The following is a 20,701-nucleotide window of genomic DNA, read 5'->3' on the forward strand; positions in this document are numbered from 1 at the left end:
CTTGGGCCCCTTTCATTCCCCGCCAATAGATTAGGTAAGGCTATCAGTGGGTACTGGCCCCCTTCTACTCTCTCTCTCTCTCACTGCTTATTTCTCCTTTACACACCTTATGTATCTGTTTAAGCATGGATTCGAGTTTATCTGCGTCTAGACGTCCCTCAAAACCATACCTCTCCCTCCACCTGGTTACATAATGGAGATTTCTTCTATCCCTGGATTCCATTTTAATTACATCAAGTATTTCTCATCCCCAGTAAATTCTGGGACCTCTTGTGAGGATTTGCCCCCCCATGGTTGGTACTGTTACAAATCCCTTAGCCACCTCTTCTATATAACAAGTCAATTTAACAAGTAATTCAAAATAGCTTCACACAACAACACCTTGAATCACCCCTTCCTGTATATGTAATCTTGACTAGTCCCCCAGAATTATCTCATACTTTTACAGAGGGATTGATCCCCACAATGTAATTTATATAATTCCTGACAGTCTCATACAACAGGAATGGGTTCTCCCTCCTCTATACAACCACCTCTCCCTGTATATGTAGTCTTGACTAGTCCCCCAGAATTATCTCATACTTTTACAGAGGGATTGATCCCCACAATGTAATCTTGATAATTCCTGACAGTCTCATACAACAGGAATGGGTTCTCCCTCCTCTATACAACCACCTGGAATTATTCATAGATGTGACTTCTGAGTAAACATTAGGTCTCACACGTATACAACCTTACATGATTATTGGTGTTATATCGGTAACATGGAGTTTATAAGGCTCCAGAACGGATAGAGTTTACAGCAAAATCTACAGTTGTTTGTGACTTTTGACTTTACTAATATTCTATTTCTCACACATGCTATTTTAATTCCTTCTGGTGTACTTTTTGTATTTGTTTAACCCGGATTATTTGTTGACTGTTCAATAATCTCTTACAGGTTCCATCCCATAGGTGTACTTTTAATAGTTCCTTCTATTTCAACACCGGGTAGTTTCTTTTGGTAATGGCCTATTACCGTGAATCATTACGGACCCACCACCAGGTTGACCAGTCCCCCAGAATTATCTCCTACTCTACGGAGGAGTCTATCCTCACAATGTAATCTTGATAATTCCTGACAGTCAACCCCACATTTCACTTAAAATGGCTACGCATTGATCAATTTGCTACTTTTCAATATTTTAGCAAGTTCTCAAATCAATTTCACCAAGTTAATGAATAAAGACTACTGACCTTATCCTTGCAGCCGAGATTCAATGTAGGTTTGGATTCCGTCACCGTCTCTGTCATTAATCAGGTGTCCTCTGGCCTGTTTTAACCCTTAATGTCAAAGGGCAGGACTTTCTATTTACGAATGTATCATTCGCCCGTCGACGGTTTTCAGAGTTACCTGGAATGACAGAAACAGGGTATTGGAGTCCGGCTCAGAAGGACCAAGCTGTTACGTGAATTATTTAACAAACTATTTTAGTGTCTCTGTGCGTCTCCCAAAAGGTTGTAAGTCTTTTGGGATTTAAGTAACGGCCAGAGTCCCGGTCTGCATGGTCAGAGATATTTATTCATTGAGAATTCTGCCATCACAATTTCAGAGTCCATCTTTTATACTCATACGTCATACAAAAATAAATCCCTTCCCTCTGTAGGCGGGCTGTAGTTTTCCACTCTAAAACTGCTCTACTGACCTTCAGTTCACACACACACACATATACACACATGCATACACACATACATACACACACACACACACATATCCTACTCCCTGCTTTACTCAGTTATTGCCGTTCTCACAATATTCTGCACCATGTTTTCATAACAGTTTCTCCCCTCCCTAAATTGGGAGGCCTCTTTATCTTAGTTTCTCAGTTGTCTTTGTTGTCTGGCCTGACTCTTACTCACATTGCTAGATAGTGGCTCAATGCCATAGCCTTTACTGGTCCTACACTCACACATTATACACAGTTTCAGGGTGTAATAATTAGTCATTAATAATTAATCTATCAGTGCCCCCAGGCTTGGAGGGAAGCAAAAGTCATTCCGCTACCTAAAAATAGTAAAGACCCCTTTACTGGCTCAAACAGCTGACCAATTAGCCTGTTACCAACTCTTAGTAAACTATTGGAAAAAATAGTGTTTGACCAGATACAATGCTATTTTACTGTAAACAAATTGACAACAAACTTTCAGCATGCTTATAGAAAAGGACATTCAACAAGCACAGCACTTACACAAATGACTGATGATTGGCTGAGAGAAATTGATGATAAAAAGATTGTGGGGGCTGTTTTGTTAGACTTCAGTGCGGCTTTTGACATTATCGATCATAGTCTGCTGCTGGAAAAACATATGTGTTATGGCTTTACACCCCCTGCTATAATGTGGATAAAAAGGTACTTGTCTAATAGAACACAAAGGGTGTTGTTTAATAGAAGCCTTTCAAACATAATCCAGGTAGAATCAGGAATTCCCCAGGGCAGCTGTCTAGGCCCCTTGCTTTTTTCCATCTTTACTAACTTTGAGCCAGTGTGTCTATGTATGCGGATGACTCAACACTATACACGTCAGCTACTACAGCAACTGAAATAACTGCAACACAAGGAATAAGTTAGTCCTGAATATTTCCAAAACTAAAAGCATTGTATTTGGGTCAAATAATTCACTAAACCCTAAACCTTAACTACATCTCGTAATGAATAATGTGTAAATTGAGCAAGTTGAGGTGACTAAACTGCTTGGAGTAACCCTGGATTGTAGACTGTCAAGGTCAAAGCATATTGATACAACAGTAGCTAAGATGGAGCTGCTCTGGCACCCCAATGGTGGAACAAGCTCCCTCACGACGCCAGGACAGCGGAGTCACTCACCACCTTCCGGAGACATTTGAAACCCCACCTCTTTAAGGAATACCTGGGATAGGATAAAGTAATCCTTCTACCCCCCCCCCCCCCCCCCCCAAAAAAAAACCTTGTAAAGTGGTTATCCCACTGGCTATAAGGTGAATGCACCAATTTGTAAGTCGCTCTGGATAAGAGCGTCTGCTAAATGACGTAAATGTTAATGTAAATGAGAAGTATGTCCATTATTAACCGCTGCTCTGCCTTCTTAACAACACTATCAACAAGGCAGGTCCTACAGGCCCTAGCTTTGTCACACCTAGACTATGTTCAGTAGTGTGGTCAGGTGCCACAAAGAGGGACTTGGGAAAATTGCAGTTGGCTCAAAACAGGGCAGCACGTCTGGCCCTTAAAAGTACATGGAGAGCTAACATTGATGACATGTATGTCAGTCTCTCCTGGCTCAGAGTGGAAGAGAGATTGACTTTATCACTGCTTGTTTTTGTGAGAGGTGTCAACGAGCTGAATGTACCGAGCTGTCTGTTTGGAATACTGGCACACAGCTCGGACACCCATGCATACCCCACAAGACAATGCACCAGAGGTCTCTTCACAGTCCCCAAGTCCAGAACGGACTATAACGAGGCGCACAGTACTACATAGAGCCATGACTACATGGAACTCTATTCCATATCAGGTAACTGATGCAAGCAGTAGAATCAGATTTAAAAAACAGGGAAAAATACACCTTGTGGAACAGCGGAGACTGTGAAGAGACACACACACAGGTACATACACACATACATATAGACACTCACTCTACACACACGTACACATGGATGTTGTATTGTAAATATGTGATAGTGGAGTAGTGGCCTGAGGGAACACACTAAATGTATTGGGTAAAGTGTTATGAAATATAATGTCATGTAATATTTTAAATTGTATATAACTGCCTTAATGTTGCAGGACCCCAGGATGAGTAGCTGCTGCCTTGGCATCAGCTAATGGGGATCCTTAATAAATACAAAAATACAAATACAAATGGTGTGGCCGCAGCTCAATACTTGTAGAATCTCAATTGCTTTTCCTTGACTCCTTGTGTCCTCTCTCCTCACCTCCTCAAAATCCATTGGAGGAGAAAGTCAGAGGGGAGGGCCATCTGGAGTCAATGAAATCTAATTGAGATTATTCCATTGTGGGAGGAATAAGCTTCCTCCTTCCTTCCTTGTCCCCTTTCCTTTATTAGAACTGTTTCAGAATCTGAAGACACAATTTATGTAAGAAATGGCAGATACCTATCTGGTTCTTCTATTATAGAAGTGGAGATGAAGGAAAGCAGACAGGGGGAGGAAGCCACTTTCGTCTATTGAGATGTACCCAAAGAGTGTAGTCGTTAATCTAAATACCAGTATCTCTGCCTGGCTTTCAAGAAGATAACTATTTTATTCAGCGCTTCTTTATCTAAGTGTTAGTAGCATACATGTAGCATACATGAATGTAAAAGACAAGTCACACTTTAATTTTTTAAACATTATTTATTTTCCAATCTTGGTCAAACCAGAGTTGCACTGAAGTGCAAAGGAAATATTCTTTTCAGCACATGATTTAAAAAGGGGTACAATATTTGGATGTGATCTCCAGAACTAAATCAAATAATTAAGTGGATGTCAGTTATATCTAAATAATGGAAATTGATCCAAGTCTACAATTCATCTATTTATTCACACAGAGCACACATAATGATTCATAAAAGTCTACAACGCTGAAAGCATACTAGTTGGCCTAAGGAACATACAGTAAGTTTGGGAACCCTCTGGACTTCTATTTCAGAAACCCGTAATTTGCAAACTAACTAGAAACACATGACTTGCAAGCCAATAAGGAAAGCCCAGTCAACAACTTCATAATATTAAGAGAAATATGAAGAAAACGTGGAAATGGCATGATAGTCTGAATAAAGAAAATATGCACACAAGTAAATGAGATCATTTCAAAAGGCACTGTTGATAACTGCAATGGTAGATCATGGAACTGTACAGTCGTGGTCAAAAGTTGAGAATGACACAAATACTAATTTTCACAAAGTCTGCTGCCTCAGTTTTGATGATGGCAATTTGCATATACTCCAGAATGTCATGAAGAGCGATCAGATGAATTGCAAAGTCCCTCTTTGCCATGAAAATGAACTTAATCACCAAAAAACATTTCCACTGCATTTCAGCCCTGCCACAAAAGGATCAGCTGCCATCATGTCAGTGATTCTCTCGTTAACACAGGTGAGAGTGTTGACGAGGACAAGGCTGGAGATCACTCTTTCATGCCGATTGAGTTAGAATTACAGACTGGAAGCTTTAAAATGAGGGTGGTGCTTGACATCATTGTTCTTCCTCTGTTAACCATGGTTAACTGCAAGGAAACACGTGCCGTCATCATTGCTTTGCACAAAAAGGGCTTCACAGGCAAGGATATTGCTGCTAGTAAGATTGCACCTAAATCAACCATTTTTCGGATCATCAAGAACTTCAAGGAGAGAGGTTCAATTGTTGTGAAGAAGGCATCAGGGCGCCGAAGAAAGTCCAGCAAGCGCCAGGACATCTCCTAAAGTTGATTCAGCTGTGGGATCGGGGCACCACCAGTGCAGAGCTTGCTCAGGAATGGCAGCAGGCAGGTGTGACTGCATCTGCACGCACAGTGAGGCGAAGACTTTTGGAGGATGGCCTGGTGTCAAGAAGGGCAGCAAAGAAGCCATTTCTCTCCAGGAAAAACTTCAGGGACAGACTGATATTCTGCAAAAGGTACAGGGATTGGACTGCTGAGGACTGGGGTAAAGTCATTTTCTCTGATGAATCCCCTTTCCGATTGTTTGGGGCATCCAGAAAACACCTTGTCCGGAGAAGACAAGGTGAGCGCTACCATCAGTCCTGTGTCATGCCAACAGTAAAGCATCCTGAGACCATTCATGTGTGGGGTTGCTTCTCAGCCAAGGGAGTGGGCTCACTCACGATTTTGCCTAAGAACACAGCCATGAATAAAGAATGGTACCAATACATCCTCCAAGAGCAACTTCTCCCAACCATCCAAGAACAGTTTGGTGACGACCAATGCCTTTTCCAGCATGATGGAGCACCTTGCCATAAGGCAAAAGTGATAACTAAGTGGCTTGGGGAACAAAACATTGACATTTTGGGTCCATGGCCAGGAAACTCCCCAGACCTTAATCCCATTGAGAACTTGTGGTCGATCCTCAAGAGGCGGGTGGACAAACAAAAACCCACAAATTCAAGCATTGATTATGCAAGAATGGGCTGCCATTAGTCAGGATGTGGCCCAGAAGTTCATTGACAGCATGCCAGGGCGGATTGCAGAGGTCTTGAAAAAGAAGGGTCAACACTGCAAATATTGACTCTCTGCATAAACTTAATGTAATTGTCAATAAAAAAGCCTTTGACACTTATGGAATGCTTGTAATTATACTTCAGTATACATAGTAACATCTGACAAAAATATCTCATAACACTGAAGCAGCGAACTTTGTGAAGACCAATAGTTGTGTCATTCCCAAAACTTTTGACCACGACTGTACAGCGGAAGTATGAATGAAAAGGTATGCACTCACTACTGTAAGTCGCTCTGGATAAGAGCGTCTACTAAATGACTAAAATGTAAAAATAATATAAGTATCAGAACTGTGGGTAGATGGAGTTCAGCCATTGACAAAAAGTATCTAACCCTTTACCTTATTTTCCTAACCTGCTGCGTAAAGTCAATTCTGTCCGTAGCTGTACTCCATCTAGTCTCAACCTTGGTTTCCCATCTTGGTATGAAGATTCAACAGAGGCCCATTTCCTCTTGGGTATTGTAGTGTGCACCTCACTGATACATCGCATAACAAGGAAGTGTGTCATTATCTTTACAACAATCATTGGAAAATAAAATCCCCACAATTTCCATGATTCTCTTATCCATATTTACAGTGTTCCTCCTCAAATATATCTCTCTATGTACATTTTGTAGTAGGAAAGCATGCGTTTATAAAATAATTGAGAAGGTAAAGCAGCATTGCCATTTAAAAAAAATAGTTATCCTCCTGTGCCCACAATCATTAAGCATCTCAAAGTAGGATTGCTAATCTAGGATCACTTTTGCCTTTTAAATCATAATGAGTATGAGATGGGACCTGATCCTAGGTCAGCACTCAGACGCTTTATGAATACAATCCCTGACACCAGGTTGCATGTTAGGAGATGTATGTCTTTATCTTCTGGGCGATGGCGCCACAGCAGATGGGACACTTGTCGAGGGCCTCGGAACACTCCTTGCAGACGACCAGATGCCCACAGGGGATGAAGACGATGCAGATGTCTCTGTCCATACACACTTTGCACTGCTTCTCCCTCTGCAGCTTCCGTAGCTTCTCAAGGGGATCCTCATCTGAAATAGGGGAGAAACATCGGTAGGTAACCGAGCACAATAAAGTAGTTAGAATACTGACCAACACAGTTTGATTCTGTTACTTCTATAGCCAAGCCTCATGTAGGCCTACAGGGTGAATAGCATTGTGATGCTATTGTGATTGATTGGAATATGCAGATGGATAAACTAGGTCAAATTGCAAAACACTGTGGCTCTATTGAGGATGTTATTTGACTTATCATATACACCTCATTACCAGTTTTGATAGAACAGTGCCCAGACAAGCTAAATTACTTATATGCTCGCTTCGAGGCAAGTAACACTGAAACATGCATGAGAGCATCAGCTGTTCCGGACGACTGTGTGATCACGCTCTCCGTAGCCGATGTGAGTAAGACCTTTAAACAGGTCAACATTCACAAGGCCGCATGGCCAGACGGATTACCAGGATGTGTACTCAAGCATGCGCTGACCAACTGGCAAGTTTCTTCACCTGACATTTTCAACCTCTCCCTGTCTGAGTCTGTAATACCAACATGTTTCAAGCAGACCACCATAGTCCCTGTGCCCAAGAACATTAAGGTAACATGCCTAAATGACTACCGACCCGTAGCACTCACGTCTGTAGCCATGAAGTGCTTTGAAAGGCTGGTCATGGCTCACATCAACACCATTATCCCAGAAACCCTAGACCCACTCCAATTTGCATACCGCCCCAACAGATCCACAGATGATGCAATCTCTATTGCACTCCACACTGCCCTTTCACACCTGGACAAAAGGAACACCTATGTGAGAATGCTATTCATTGACTACAGCTCAGTGTTTAACACCATAGTGCCCTCTAAGCTCATTACTTACCACCTGGGACTAAACACCTCCCTCTGCAACTGGATCCTGGACTTCCTGACGGGCCACCCCCAGGTGGTAAGGGTAGGTAACAACACATCCGCCATGCTGATCCTCAACATGGGTGCCCCTCAGGGGTGCGTGCTCAGTCCCCTCCTGTACTCATGACTGCATGGCCAGGCACGACTCCAACACCATCATTAAGTTTGCAGATGACACAACAGTGGTAGGCCTGATCACCGACAACGACGAGACAGCCTATTGGGAGGAGGTCAGAGACCTGGCCGTGTGGTGCCAGGACAACAACCTCTCCCTCAACGTGATCTACATGAAAAAGAAGAGGACCGATCATGCCCCCATTCTCATCGACGGGGCTGTGGTGGAGCAGGTTGAGAGCTTCAAGTTCCTTGGTGTCCACATCACCAACAAACTAACATGGTCCAAGCACACCAAGACAGTCGTGAAGAGGGCACGGCAAAACCTAAGGAGACTAAAAAGATTTGGCATGGGTCCTCAGATCCTCAAAAGGTTCTACAGCTGCACCATCGAGAGCATCCTGACTGGTTGCATCACTGCCTGGTATGGCAACTGTTCGGCCTCTGACCGCAAGGCACTACAGAGGGTACTGCGTACGGCCCAGTACATCACTGGGGCCAAGCTTCCTGCCATCCAGGACTTCTATACCTGGCGGTGTCAAACGAAGGCCCTAAAAATTGTCAAAGACTCCAGCCACCCTAGTCATAGACTGTTCTCTCTGCTACCGCATGGCAAGCGGTACCGGAGCACCAAGTCTAGGTCCAAGAGGCTTCTAAACAGCTTCTACCCCAAGCCATAAGACTCCTGAACATCTAATCAAAATGCTACCCAGACTGTTCGCATAAGACTCCTGAACATCTAATCAAAATGCTACCCAGACTATTTGCATAAGACTCCTGAACATCTAATCATGGTTACCTAGACTATTTACATGACTCCTGAACAGCTAATCATGGCTACCCAGACTATTTACATAAGACTCCTGAACATCTACTCATGGCTACCCAGACTATTTACATAAGACTCCTATTTACTGCTGCTCTTTAATTATTTGTTACTTTTATTTCGTATTGTTTTATATTGTATTTTTTAGTGATTTATTTTTTGGTATTCTTTCTTAAAACTGCATTGTTGGTTAAGGGCTTGTAAGTAAGCATTTCACTGTTGTATTCGGCGCATGTGACAAATACAATTTGATTTGATAAATGATACTAGCAAGCATTGCTAATTTTTTCCCCTTATGGAGACACATACAGTGAGGGAAAAAAGTATTTGATCCCCTGCTGATTCTGTACGTTTGCCCACTGACAAAGACATGATCAGTCTATAATTTTAATGGTAGGTTTATTTGAACAATGAGAGACCGAATAACAAAAAAATCCAGAAAAACGCATGTCAAAAATGTTATAAATTGATTTGCATTTTAATGAGGGAAATAAGTATTTGACCCCTCTGCAAAACATGACTTAGTACTTGGTGGCAAAACCCTTGTTGGCAATGACAGAGGTCAGACGTTTCTTGTAGTTGGCCACCAGGTTTGCACACATCTCAGGAGGGATTTTGTTCCACTCCTCTTTGCAGATCTTCTCCAAGTCATTAAGGTTTCAAGGCTGACGTTTGGCAACTCGAACCTTCAGCTCCCTCCACAGATTTTCTATGGGATTAAGGTCTGGAGACTGGCTACGCCACTCCAGGACCTTAATGTGCTTCTTCTTGAGCCACTCCTTTGTTGCCTTGGCCGTGTGTTTTGGGTCATTGTCATGCTGGAATAACCATCCACGACCCATTTTCAATGCCCTGGCTGAGGGAAGGAGGTTCTCACCCAAGATTTGACGGTACATGGCCCCGTCCATCGTCCCTTTGATGCGGTGAAGTTGTCCTGTCCACTTAGCAGAAAAACACCCCCAAAGCATAATGTTTCCACCTCCATGTTTGACGGTGGGGATGGTGTTCTTGGGTTCATAGGCAGCATTCCTCCTCCTCCAAACACGGCGAGTTGAGTTGATGCCAAAGAGCTCCATTTTGGTCTCATCTGACCACAACACTTTCACCCAGTTCTCCTCTGAATCATTCAGATGTTCATTGGCAAACTTCAGACGGTCCTGTATATGTGCTTTCTTGAGCAGGGGGACCTTGCGGGCGCTGCAGGATTTCAGTCCTTCACGGCGTAGTGTGTTACCAATTGTTTTCTTGGTGACTATGGTCCCAGCTGCCTTGAGATCATTGACAAGATCCTCCCGTGTAGTTCTGGGCTGTTTCCTCACCGTTCTCATGATCATTGCAACTCCACAAGGTGAGATCTTGCATGGAGCCCCAGGCCGAGGGAGATTGACAGTCTTTTGTGTTTCTTCCATTTGCGAATAATCGCACCAACTGTTGTCACCTTCTCACCAAGCTGCTTGGCGATGGTCTTGTAGCCCATTCCAGCCTTGTGTAGGTCTACAATCTTGTCCCTGACATCCTTGGAGAGCTCTTTGGTCTTGGCCATGGTGGAGAGTTTGGAATCTGATTGATTGATTGCTTCTGTGGACAGGTGTCTTTTATACAGGTAACAAACTGAGATTAGGAGCACTCCCTTTAAGAGTGTGCTCCTAATCTCAGCTCATTACCTGTATAAAAGACACCTGGGAGCCAGACATCTTTCTGATTGAGAGGGGGTCAAATACTTATTTCCCTAATTAAAATGCAAATCAATTTATAATTTATTTTTTTGTTGTTATTCTGTCTCTCACTGTTCAAATAAACCTACCATTAAAATTATAGACTGATCATTTCTTTGTCAGTGGGCAAACGTACAAAATCAGCAGGGGATCAAATACCTTTTTCCCCTCACTGTACCATTGTTCTCGAATGTCTCTGCATCACTGTCAGGGCCTCTGTTAAAGCAGTCCTGCAGCAGGGTCTCCAAGGTGGAGTGGCCTGTCCCAGCCCTGCGTATCCTCGCCAGTATAGTCCTCTCTACCAGGGCAGGCTCCAGGCCCATCTCTACCGCCCTCTGGGCCATGGCTGACCGCAGCACCCCTGCACAGAGAGAGGGAGGAGATTGAGCCTGTCCTAGTCTGTGTTGGAAATAGCACCCTACGCTATATACATGTACAGTTGAAGTTGGAAGTTTACAGTCGTGGTCAAATGTATTGGTCTTCACAAAGTTCGCTGCTTCAGTGTTATGAGATATTTTTTGTTATGAGATATTTTTGTCAGATGTTACTATGGTATACTGAAGTATAATTACAAGAATTCCATAAGTGTCAAAGGCTTTTATTGACAATTACATTAAGTTTATGCAAAGAGTCAATATTTGCAGTGTTGACCCTTCTTTTTCAAGCCCTCTGCAATCCGCCCTGGCATGCTGTCAATTAACTTCTGGGCCACATCCTGACTAATGGCAGCCCATTCTTGCATAATCAATGCTTGGAGTTTGTGGGTTTTTGTTTGTCCACCCGCCTCTTGAGGATCAACCACAAGTTCTCAATGGGATTAAGGTCTGGAGAGTTTCCTAGCCATGGACCCAAAATGTCGATGTTTTGTTCCCCGAGCCGCTTAGTTATCACTTTTGCCTTATGGCAAGGTGCTCCATCATGCTGGAAAAGGCATTGGTCGTCACCAAACTGTTCTTGGATGGTTGGGAGAAGTTGCTCTCGGAGGATGTGTTGGTACCATTCTTTATTCATGGCTGTGTTCTTAGGCAAAATTGTGAGTGAGCCCACTCCCTTGGCTGAGAAGCAACCCCACACATGAATGGTCTCAGGATGCTTTACTGTTGGCATGACACAGGACTGATGGTAGCGCTCACCTTGTCTTCTCTGGACAAGGTGTTTTCCGGATGCCCCAAACAATCGGAAAGGGGATTCATCAGAGAAAATGACTTTACCCCAGTCCTCAGCAGTCCAATCCCTGTATCCTTTTGAAGAATATCAGTCTGTCCCTGAAGTTTTTCCTGGAGAGAAGTGGCTTCTTTGCTGCCCTTCTTGACACCAGGCCATCCTCCAAAAGTCGTCGCCTTACTGTGCGTGCAGATGCACTCACACTTGCCTGCTGCCATTCCTGAGCAAGCTCTGCACTGGTGGTGCCCCGATCCCGCAGCTGAATCAACTTTAGGAGACGGTCCTGGCGCTTGCTGGACTTTCTTGGGAGCCTTGACACCTTCTTTACAACAATTGAACCTCTCTCCTTGAAGTTCTTGATGATCCGAAAAATGGTTGATTTAGCAGCAATATCCTTGCCTGTGAAGCCCTTTTTGTGCAAAGCAATGATGACGGCACGTGTTTCCTTGCAGTTAACCATGGTTAACAGAGGAAGAACAATGATTTCAAGCACCACCCTCCTTTTAAAGCTTCCAGTCTGTTATTCTAACTCAATCAGCATGACAGAGTGATCTCCAGCCTTGTCCTCATCAACACTCTCACCTGTGTTAACGAGAGAATCACTGACATGATGGCAGCTGATCCTTTTGTGGCAGGGCTGAAATGCAGTGGAAATGTTTTTTGGGGATTAAGTTCATTTTCATGGCAAAGAGGGACTTTGCAATTCATCTGATCACTCTTCATGACATTCTGGAGTATATGCAAATTGCCATCATCAAAACTGAGGCAGCAGACTTTGTGAAAATTAATAATTGTGTCATTCTCAAAACTTTTGACCACGACTTTTGACCAAACTTTTGATTCACCTTAGTCAAATACATTTAAACTCAGTTTTTCACAATTCCTGACATTTAATCCTTGTAAAAAATCCCTGTCATAGGTCAGTTAGGATCACCACTTTATTTTCAAAATGTGAAATGTCAGAATAATTGTAGTGGGTCAGAAGTTTTCATACACTCAATTAGTATTTGGTAGCATTGCCTTTAAATTGTTCAAGCTTCCCACAATAAGTTGGGTGAATTTTGGCCCATTCCTCCTGACAGAGCTGGTGTAACTGAGTTAGGTTTGTAGGCCTCCTTGCTCGCACATGCTTTTTCAGTTCTGCCCACACATTTTCTATAGGATTGAGGTCAGGGCTTTGTGATGGCCACTCCAATACGTTGACTTTGTTGTCCTTAAGCCATTTTGCCACAACTTTGGAAGTATGCTTGGGGTCATTGTCCATTTGGAAGACCCATTTGCGACCAAGCTTTAACTTCCTGACTGATGTCTTGAGATGTTGCTTCAATATATCCACATAATTTTCCTTCCTCATGATGCCATCTATTTTGTGAAGTGCACCAGTCACTCCTGCAGCAAAGCACCCCCACAGCATGATGCTGCCACCCCGTGCTTCACGGTTGGGATGGTGTTCTTCGGCTTGCAAGCATCCCCCTTTTTCCTCCAAACATAACGATGGTCATTATGGCCAAACCGTTCTATTTTTGTTTCATCAGACCAGAGGACATTTCTCCAAAAATTACTATCTTAGTCCCCATGTGCAGTTGCAAACCTTAGTCTAGCTTTTTTATGCCGGTTTTGGAGCAGTGGCTTCTTCCTTGCTGAGCGGCCTTTCAGGTTATGTCGATATTGGACTCGTTTTACTGTGGATATAGATACTTTTGTACCCGTTTCCTCCAGCATCTTCACACAGTCCTTTGCTGTTGTTCTGGGATTGATTTGCACTTTTCGCACCAAAGTACGTTCATCTCTAGGAGACAGAACGTGTCTCCTTCCTGAGCGGTATGACGGCTGCGTGGTCCCATGGTGTTTATACTTGCGTACTATTGTTTGTACAGATGAACGTGGTACCTTCAGGCATTTGGAAATTGCTCCCAAGGATGAACCAGACTTGTGGAGGTCTACACATTTTTTTCCTGAGGTCTTGGCTGATTTCTTTGGATTTTCCAAGCTGTTCAAAAAGGCACAGTCAACTTAGTGTATGTAAACTTCTGACCCACTGGAATTGTGATACAGTGAATTATAAGTGAAATAATCTGTCTGTAAACAATTGTTGGAAAAATGACTTGTGTCATGCACAAAGTAGATGTCCTAACCGACTTGCCAAAACTATAGTTTGTTAACAAGAAATTTGTCGAGTGGTTGAAAAACAAGTTTTAATGACTCCAACCTAAGTGTATGTAAACTTCCGACTTCAACTGTATGTATGCATACATACCTTTCTAAACCTTTTTCCACATTGTTATGTTACAGCCTTATTCTAAAATTGATTAAATAAAAAAAGATCCACATCAATCTACACACAATAACCCATAATGACAAAGCATAAACAGGTTTAGAAAGTTTAGCAAATTTAGTACAAATAAAAAACAGAAATACCTTATTTACATTAATATTCAAACCCTTTGCTATGAGACTCATTATTGAGCTCAGGTGCATCCTGGTTCCCTTGATCATCCTTGAGATGTTTCTACAACTTGATTGTCCACCTGTGGTAAATTCAATTGATTGGACATGATTTGGAAAGGCACACACACCTGTCTATATATGGTTTTGGAAGAGGTTTGGAACCATCAACACTCTTCCTAGAGCTGGCCGCCTGGCCAAACTGAGCAATCGGGGGAGAATGGCCTTGGTCAGGGCGGTGACCAAGAACCCGATGGTCCCTCTGACAGAGCTCCTATCTCTGTGGAGATAGGAGAACCTTCAAGAAGGACAACCATCTCTGCAGCACTCCACCAATCAGGCCTTTATGGTAGAATTGCCAGATGGAAGCCACTCCTCAGTAAAAGGCACATGACAGCCTGCTTGGAGTTTGCCAAAAGGCACCTAAAGGGCTCTCAGACCATGAGAAACAAGATTCTCTGGTCTGATGAAACCAAGATTGAACTCTTTGGCCTGAATGCCAAGCTTCACATCTGGAGGCAACCTGGCAGCATCCCTACAGTGAAGCATGGTGGTGGCAGCATCATGCTATAGGGATGTTTTTCAGCAGAAGCGACTGGGAGACTAGTCAGGATCGAGGGGAAATATGAACAGAGAAAAGTACAGAGATCCTTGATGAAAACCTGCTCCAGAGTGCTCATGACCTCAGACTAGGGTGAAGATTCACCTTCCAACAGAACAACAACCCTAATCACACAGCCAAGACAATGCAGGAGTGGCTTTGGGACAAGTCTCTGAATGTCCTTGAGTGGCCCAGCCAGAGCCCGGACTTCAACCCGATCTAACATCTCTGGAGAGACCTGAAAATAGCTGTGCAGCAACGCTCCATATCCAACCTGACAGAGCTTGAGAGGATCTGCAGAGAAGAATGGGAGAAACTCCCCAAATACAGGTGTGCCAAGCATGTAGCATCATACCCAAGAAGACTCGAGGCTGTAATCGCTGCCAAAGGTGCTTCAACAAAGTACTGAGTAAAGGGTCTGGATACTTATGTAAATGGTATCCGTTTTTTTATTTGTAATACATTAGCAAACATTTCTAAACCTTTTTCCACATTGTTATGTTACAGCCTTATTCTAAAAATGGATTAAATTGTTTTTTTCTCAATCTACACACAATACCCCATATGACAAATCAAAAACAGGTTTAGAAATTCTTGCAAATGTATTAAAATGAATGGTTTCAGTTTTTTTAATACATTTGCAAAAATGTCTAAACACGTTTTCGCTTTGTGATTATGGGGTATTGTGTGTATATTGCGGAGAAAAATGTTTTATTTAATCAATTTTAGAATAAAGCTTTAACGTAACAAAATGTGGAAAAGTCAAGGGGTCTGAATACTTTCCGAATGCGCTGTGTATGTATGCATACATACACAGCTTTTGACTCGTTAAACTCAAATAAATAAAGTGAAAGTGGTACAACTTCACAAATGTTTGTCACAATTGTTTTTACCTGTCTCATGACTTGAACATCCATTTAGGTGACTTGAAGCCTGGAAAAATCAATAGAAGGAAGGACTTTGATATGGTAGGAGTCATGCGAGGATGGGGGCAGTTCAATATGTTTGACCACAGGTTTAGGGGTTAGAGGTCAGGGTTAGGAGGATGGAGACTTACAGAATTGTTCCAGCCAGGACCTTGTAGCTGAACGCTGCTGACAAACTCCTGTCCTTTCTCTGCCAGCAGAAAACTGCACCTGGATTAAAACATGACACGCAACATTAGTGGCAGGGAGAAGCATGCATATGGTTTACTTTCTACTGTGTGTGTGTGTGTGTGTTTTTACCCAGGATAGTGTTTGGCGTGCTCCTCCCAGGGATCCTCGTTCTGCTGCCAGCCCTTCAGACCTCCACCACAGCAGAAACACACCACACGGTCTGTAGCTCCTGCACCAACACAGAAACACACACACACACACACTTGGGTTAAGATCAACCCAGACACACACACTGGTTAGGATACGTCTCCGGTCCCTTCCATCATGTCCCCACCTCCCGGGCCCTTTTACCATTGAGTAGCAGGTAATAACTATGAATTGTATTTGTTTTTAATTACTTTTCTCACAGCCAAAGCTCTAGTCTACCCCACTCCCAGGTCTCACCTGTGTTGTAGAAGCCTGCTCTGGCCAGCCTCTCGTGGTCAATAGGGTGCTGGATTCCTGCAAAGCTGCCTAGCCTCTCCTCAAAGCTCTGCATGGGGCCCTGAGAACCTGGGCATGACTTGGTCTCCCCTACCTCTCCCTCTCTCCCCCCCTGAGAGGGGAGGTTCCCCACATCATGCCCCAGGATGAAGAAGCAGTAGGGGAAGTGTTTGGAGTGCTCCCCCCACGGCGTGTCCCCGGGCGCCCAGCCGCCCAGCATCCCTCCACAGCAGAAGCACTGCACCCGGTCGCTCTCCCCCAGATAGAAGAGCCCTGCCTGGGCCAGCTCTCTAGGCCGGACCGGGGATGTGGAGGGCCACGGGCCGAAGGTGTTGAACCGGGAGTCTTCGCTGGCCATGTGCGGGGCCATGGGGTAGGTGGTATCATCCACCACCTCTCCCGTCCTCAGGCGGAACTCCATGTCCTCAGCGTCTTCGTTGTAGGGGGGTTCGTTGGTCAGCATGGCACCTTGAAGAGAGTTAACCCTGGAACGATGGGTGCAGCTCAGGAACTTACAAGTGGGGGAGACCTGAAACATTGCAACAGTAGTAGGATCATTTGGTAGATACATGAGAATGTTTTTAAAAACAGGAATGTTTTGCACACGTCATCATCCACACCTCTGCGTGCCTCTCCACGGGTGTGTCCCCTCCACACCAGTTCTCTACAGTCTTGTGGCAGCTGAAGCAGCGCACCTTGTCGGCCTGTCCTGTGAAGTAGAACCCAGCGCGGGCCAACCTCTCCGCTGACACCTGCTGGGCCAGGGGGGAACCCCGGAACGAGTCCAGCCGCATGTCCATCATGGACCAGTCTACTGCGTGGTCCGACTCCAGATCACCGTCTCTCCTGGGGCCTGACATGACGACGCTGGGCTGGGCTGGCCTGGGCTGGGTTGGGCTGCCTGAGATGGATGGGCTGAGGGGGAACTGAAAAAAAAAAAGGCGCTAGTGAGGAAGCGATCAGAAATATGGACATTAGTTTGACATTAGAGAGCATTGTATTGCCTAAAGTGGCACTAGATGGCAATATGCACATTGCTATGGATATTGGGAAGCTGTGCCTTTAAAACAGGAAGGCGTGTGTGATCACATGGAGAGGTTGGCTGCTACATGTGAGGGGTGGGGAGGCTGGAACAGGCTCTACGATATGCTCTCACTACCGAGCCGCCCTGCTCACCACAGAAATACACAACGACACACACAGCCAAATGTAATCAACATTTATTATTTTAAGTGAGCACTAGGCTCAGTTTTCCATTTTTTCTCATGATCTGCTCTTCAAAACAAAGCTAAGCATTTTGTAGGAAAGGAGTTACATAACGCCTACTTTGTGATTTGAATCGATCATCCCTCTGAGTAGTGTGTTGCAACAATACCCAGCCTTATCAATGTTCGGCAACTGTAGGCTAGGTGTTACGATCAATACCCAACCTTATCAATGTTCGGCAACTGTAGGCTAGGTGTTACGATCAATACCCAGCCTTATCAATGTTCGGCCACTGTAGGCTAGGTGTTACAATACTAACACACCACACAGGGCGGATCAGGAACAGTTGTCAGTTAGAACAATGAGCTATTTCACCTCAGCCTGTATTCACCAATAACATATTATCCAATCCCATCACTGTTTCTGCTGTCAACATTGATGCAATCAATTACATACAGTGCATCGTTGCCATGCCTTGTGTTAGGCTAGATAAGTTGGCTATAGCAGCAACAGACAGGCCCCCAGGCTGTTGAATTACCATTTTATAGAATAGAAGTAGGCTACTATGTCTATGCTACCAAACAACCGATATTGGTCATGCTGGTTGTAATCTTTTGTATACCAGACATTCCCATTGCAGCAAGCAAGGCTAGCTTCAGAATGAAAAATGCAGTTAGACTAGAAGTTGTCATGGTTTCACAGGCGGCACTCTCACACTAATATGAAACGGGAACTTGGCATATTGCTGTGAAAACAGACATGTAGATGAGTAAATCGATGTGATGATGATGATGATGTCCAAGGCAAGTTTGCTGTATCCACTCCCCCCATGCTCTCTCTGAAAGCTCCAAAAAGCATCATGTGGATGCCATCATCATAAACAGGGCCCTGAGTATAACATTCTTGACTATGAACTGGCTATCTGTTGATGATTGTATAACTACAGTGCAGCCCTTTTCTGTGTGGCTGAGGTCCATCTGTTACTGACCAGAGCTGAACTGAACCTTAATCCCAATGCACAGGAAGGATATATATATATGGATGGATGTGGCACCACTTGGTCGAATGACAGCAATAGGCTGATCATACATGTGTTCAAAGTGTATGTCAAGGGGTCTGGAGGACCTTTTCGGCACAGTAGCGCCGTGTCGTTGGTTCAAACTCCACTCTGACTCACTGTTCCCACTCAATCGCAACAGTCAGATGGACACATGGCGGGTGGGGTCTTTTGACCGGCCACGTACATTCTGGAAAGTTCACATGCTCTTGTTTGTGTCTATAGCAAGACAAAAGCCCCAAACATAAACATAGGTTGACGCGAATCGCAATGTGTTGCAGATTGACCTGTTCGAGAGTTGGCACAGTTGAGTACTCTGCTGAGCATGGATGCGCGATGTCAGGGATTACATTCTTCCAATGTTAATTATGATATAGTTAAATAAAACAACGTTAAGTGTAATAACGAAAACTAACAGGGCAAACATTTTTTTTTAAATTAAGAGAGAACCAGAAATCTGCACTTTGATCAGTCGATATTGAGCTGGTTCGCCATTGACAGTAATGTAGTACAACAGACGAGCTGTCAACCATATGATTTCAAAATGCATCGCAAAGACATACCCAATACACATACCTTGGAAAAGCTTGGATGTCAACTAGTGCCTTTGAGGTCTTGGATGCTGCCTGTATCCTTTCCAAATAAAATGGATCAGCAGTATTTTTGACCAGACTATTTGACGCTGGTTTCCGGAAGTAAATGCAGCGTTCGTGTTGTTCTGCGCACAACTAGTGGCGCAGCCCACCTGACACCATAGAGGAAATGTATAGTTTATGACGTAGAGGGGGAGGGGGTGTGGGGGGGTTCTTGTGTACTTTTGCTGCGTTCACGTTCAGAAGTGATAGTCAGAACTAAGAAACTCGGAAATTTCCGACAAAGCTAACTGGTTGAACGTAGCATATGTATAACTACAATCAGTTAGACACAGGCGTCAAACTTATTCCATGGAGGGTCGAGTGTCTGCGGGTTTTCGTCCTTCCTTGTACTTGATTGATGAATTAAGGTCACTAATTAGTAAGGATCTCCTTATACCTGGTTGTCTAGGGCTTAATTGAACAGAAAAAACAAAAACATGCAGACACTAGGCCCTCCATGGAATACGTTTGACACCCCTTAGTTAGCAAGTCGGACATTTCCGAGTTTCCTAGTTCCGGATAGTACGTGAACGCGGCATTTACATTACATTGCAGTCGAAATTACAAATGAGAAATGTGGAAAGCTAGTAGTGTCTAGACAATTTACAATTTTGCTGACGTTTGTAAATGGTGTTAGAGGAAGTTGACTCAGCTTGTGGAAGCATCTGGATGCATTTCTATAGGAGAACCCTACAACAGAGGAAGTCTGTTATATGGAGTCCTGGGATTGGTCTGTGGGGGAAAACACCCATATCAGGTTACATAGGATATAGATACTATGGTTTGGGACAAAGGAGGGGAGAACAACATATTAAGAGATTGGGCCGTTGTTCTCCAGATGTCTGCAGAAGTCTGTAAATTGGCGCTGAGATCTTCAATGTAATAAATAATTACAATCGAGGACAGTGTCAGCGGATTCATTGTCATCACAGCATCTCAGCATTGTTCTCAACACTACATATACAACAACAAAAATGGATTTGGGGGTACTTTGGGTTCAACAGTTGCGCAATGATAGCAAACATGATGACAGATTATGACAGTAAAAGCATAAAAATGAAATGGTCTCACGCAAATATAAAGAAAACAACAAAAGCTGAGAGAAAAATGTACATCTTGGCATGTATCAGTAACACACGTGGGATTTCGGAAACCTTGAAGAAAAAACAACAACTTTATATTGGAGTTGTGCTGGTCGTTCACACGCGTATTTGCCCT

At 43.8% G+C, this 20,701-nt stretch overlaps 1 protein-coding gene across 3 annotated transcripts; it reads right to left on the bottom strand.

Annotated features, from left to right (window-relative positions):
* Positions 1-4,363: 4,363 nt before the first annotated feature.
* On the bottom strand, positions 4,364-19,549 carry LOC311114867 (E3 ubiquitin-protein ligase XIAP-like). Of its 3 annotated transcripts, none has more exons than XM_084190099.1 (8): positions 19,425-19,549; positions 17,206-17,511; positions 16,547-17,114; positions 16,232-16,331; positions 16,063-16,141; positions 15,899-15,938; positions 10,974-11,156; positions 4,364-7,268 (listed from the first exon to the last, which is right to left on the bottom strand). In XM_084190099.1, exons 2-8 carry the CDS (start codon positions 17,443-17,445, stop codon positions 7,075-7,077), a joined length of 1,404 nt encoding a protein of 467 aa, XP_084046225.1. In that variant the 5' UTR covers positions 17,446-17,511; positions 19,425-19,549; the 3' UTR covers positions 4,364-7,074. The 3 variants fall into 3 exon arrangements, with proteins under 3 accessions (XP_084046225.1, XP_084046226.1, XP_084046227.1); XM_084190100.1 differs by having other exon boundaries at positions 17,281-17,511; positions 19,425-19,543; XM_084190101.1 differs by having other exon boundaries at positions 7,205-7,268; positions 10,955-11,156.
* Between the last annotated feature and the right edge of the window lie 1,152 nt (positions 19,550-20,701).

Source organism: Coregonus lavaretus (assembly GCF_964263955.1).
Source record: "Coregonus lavaretus genome assembly, contig: HAP1_SCAFFOLD_637, whole genome shotgun sequence".
Taxonomy (NCBI): domain Eukaryota; kingdom Metazoa; phylum Chordata; class Actinopteri; order Salmoniformes; family Salmonidae; genus Coregonus; species Coregonus lavaretus.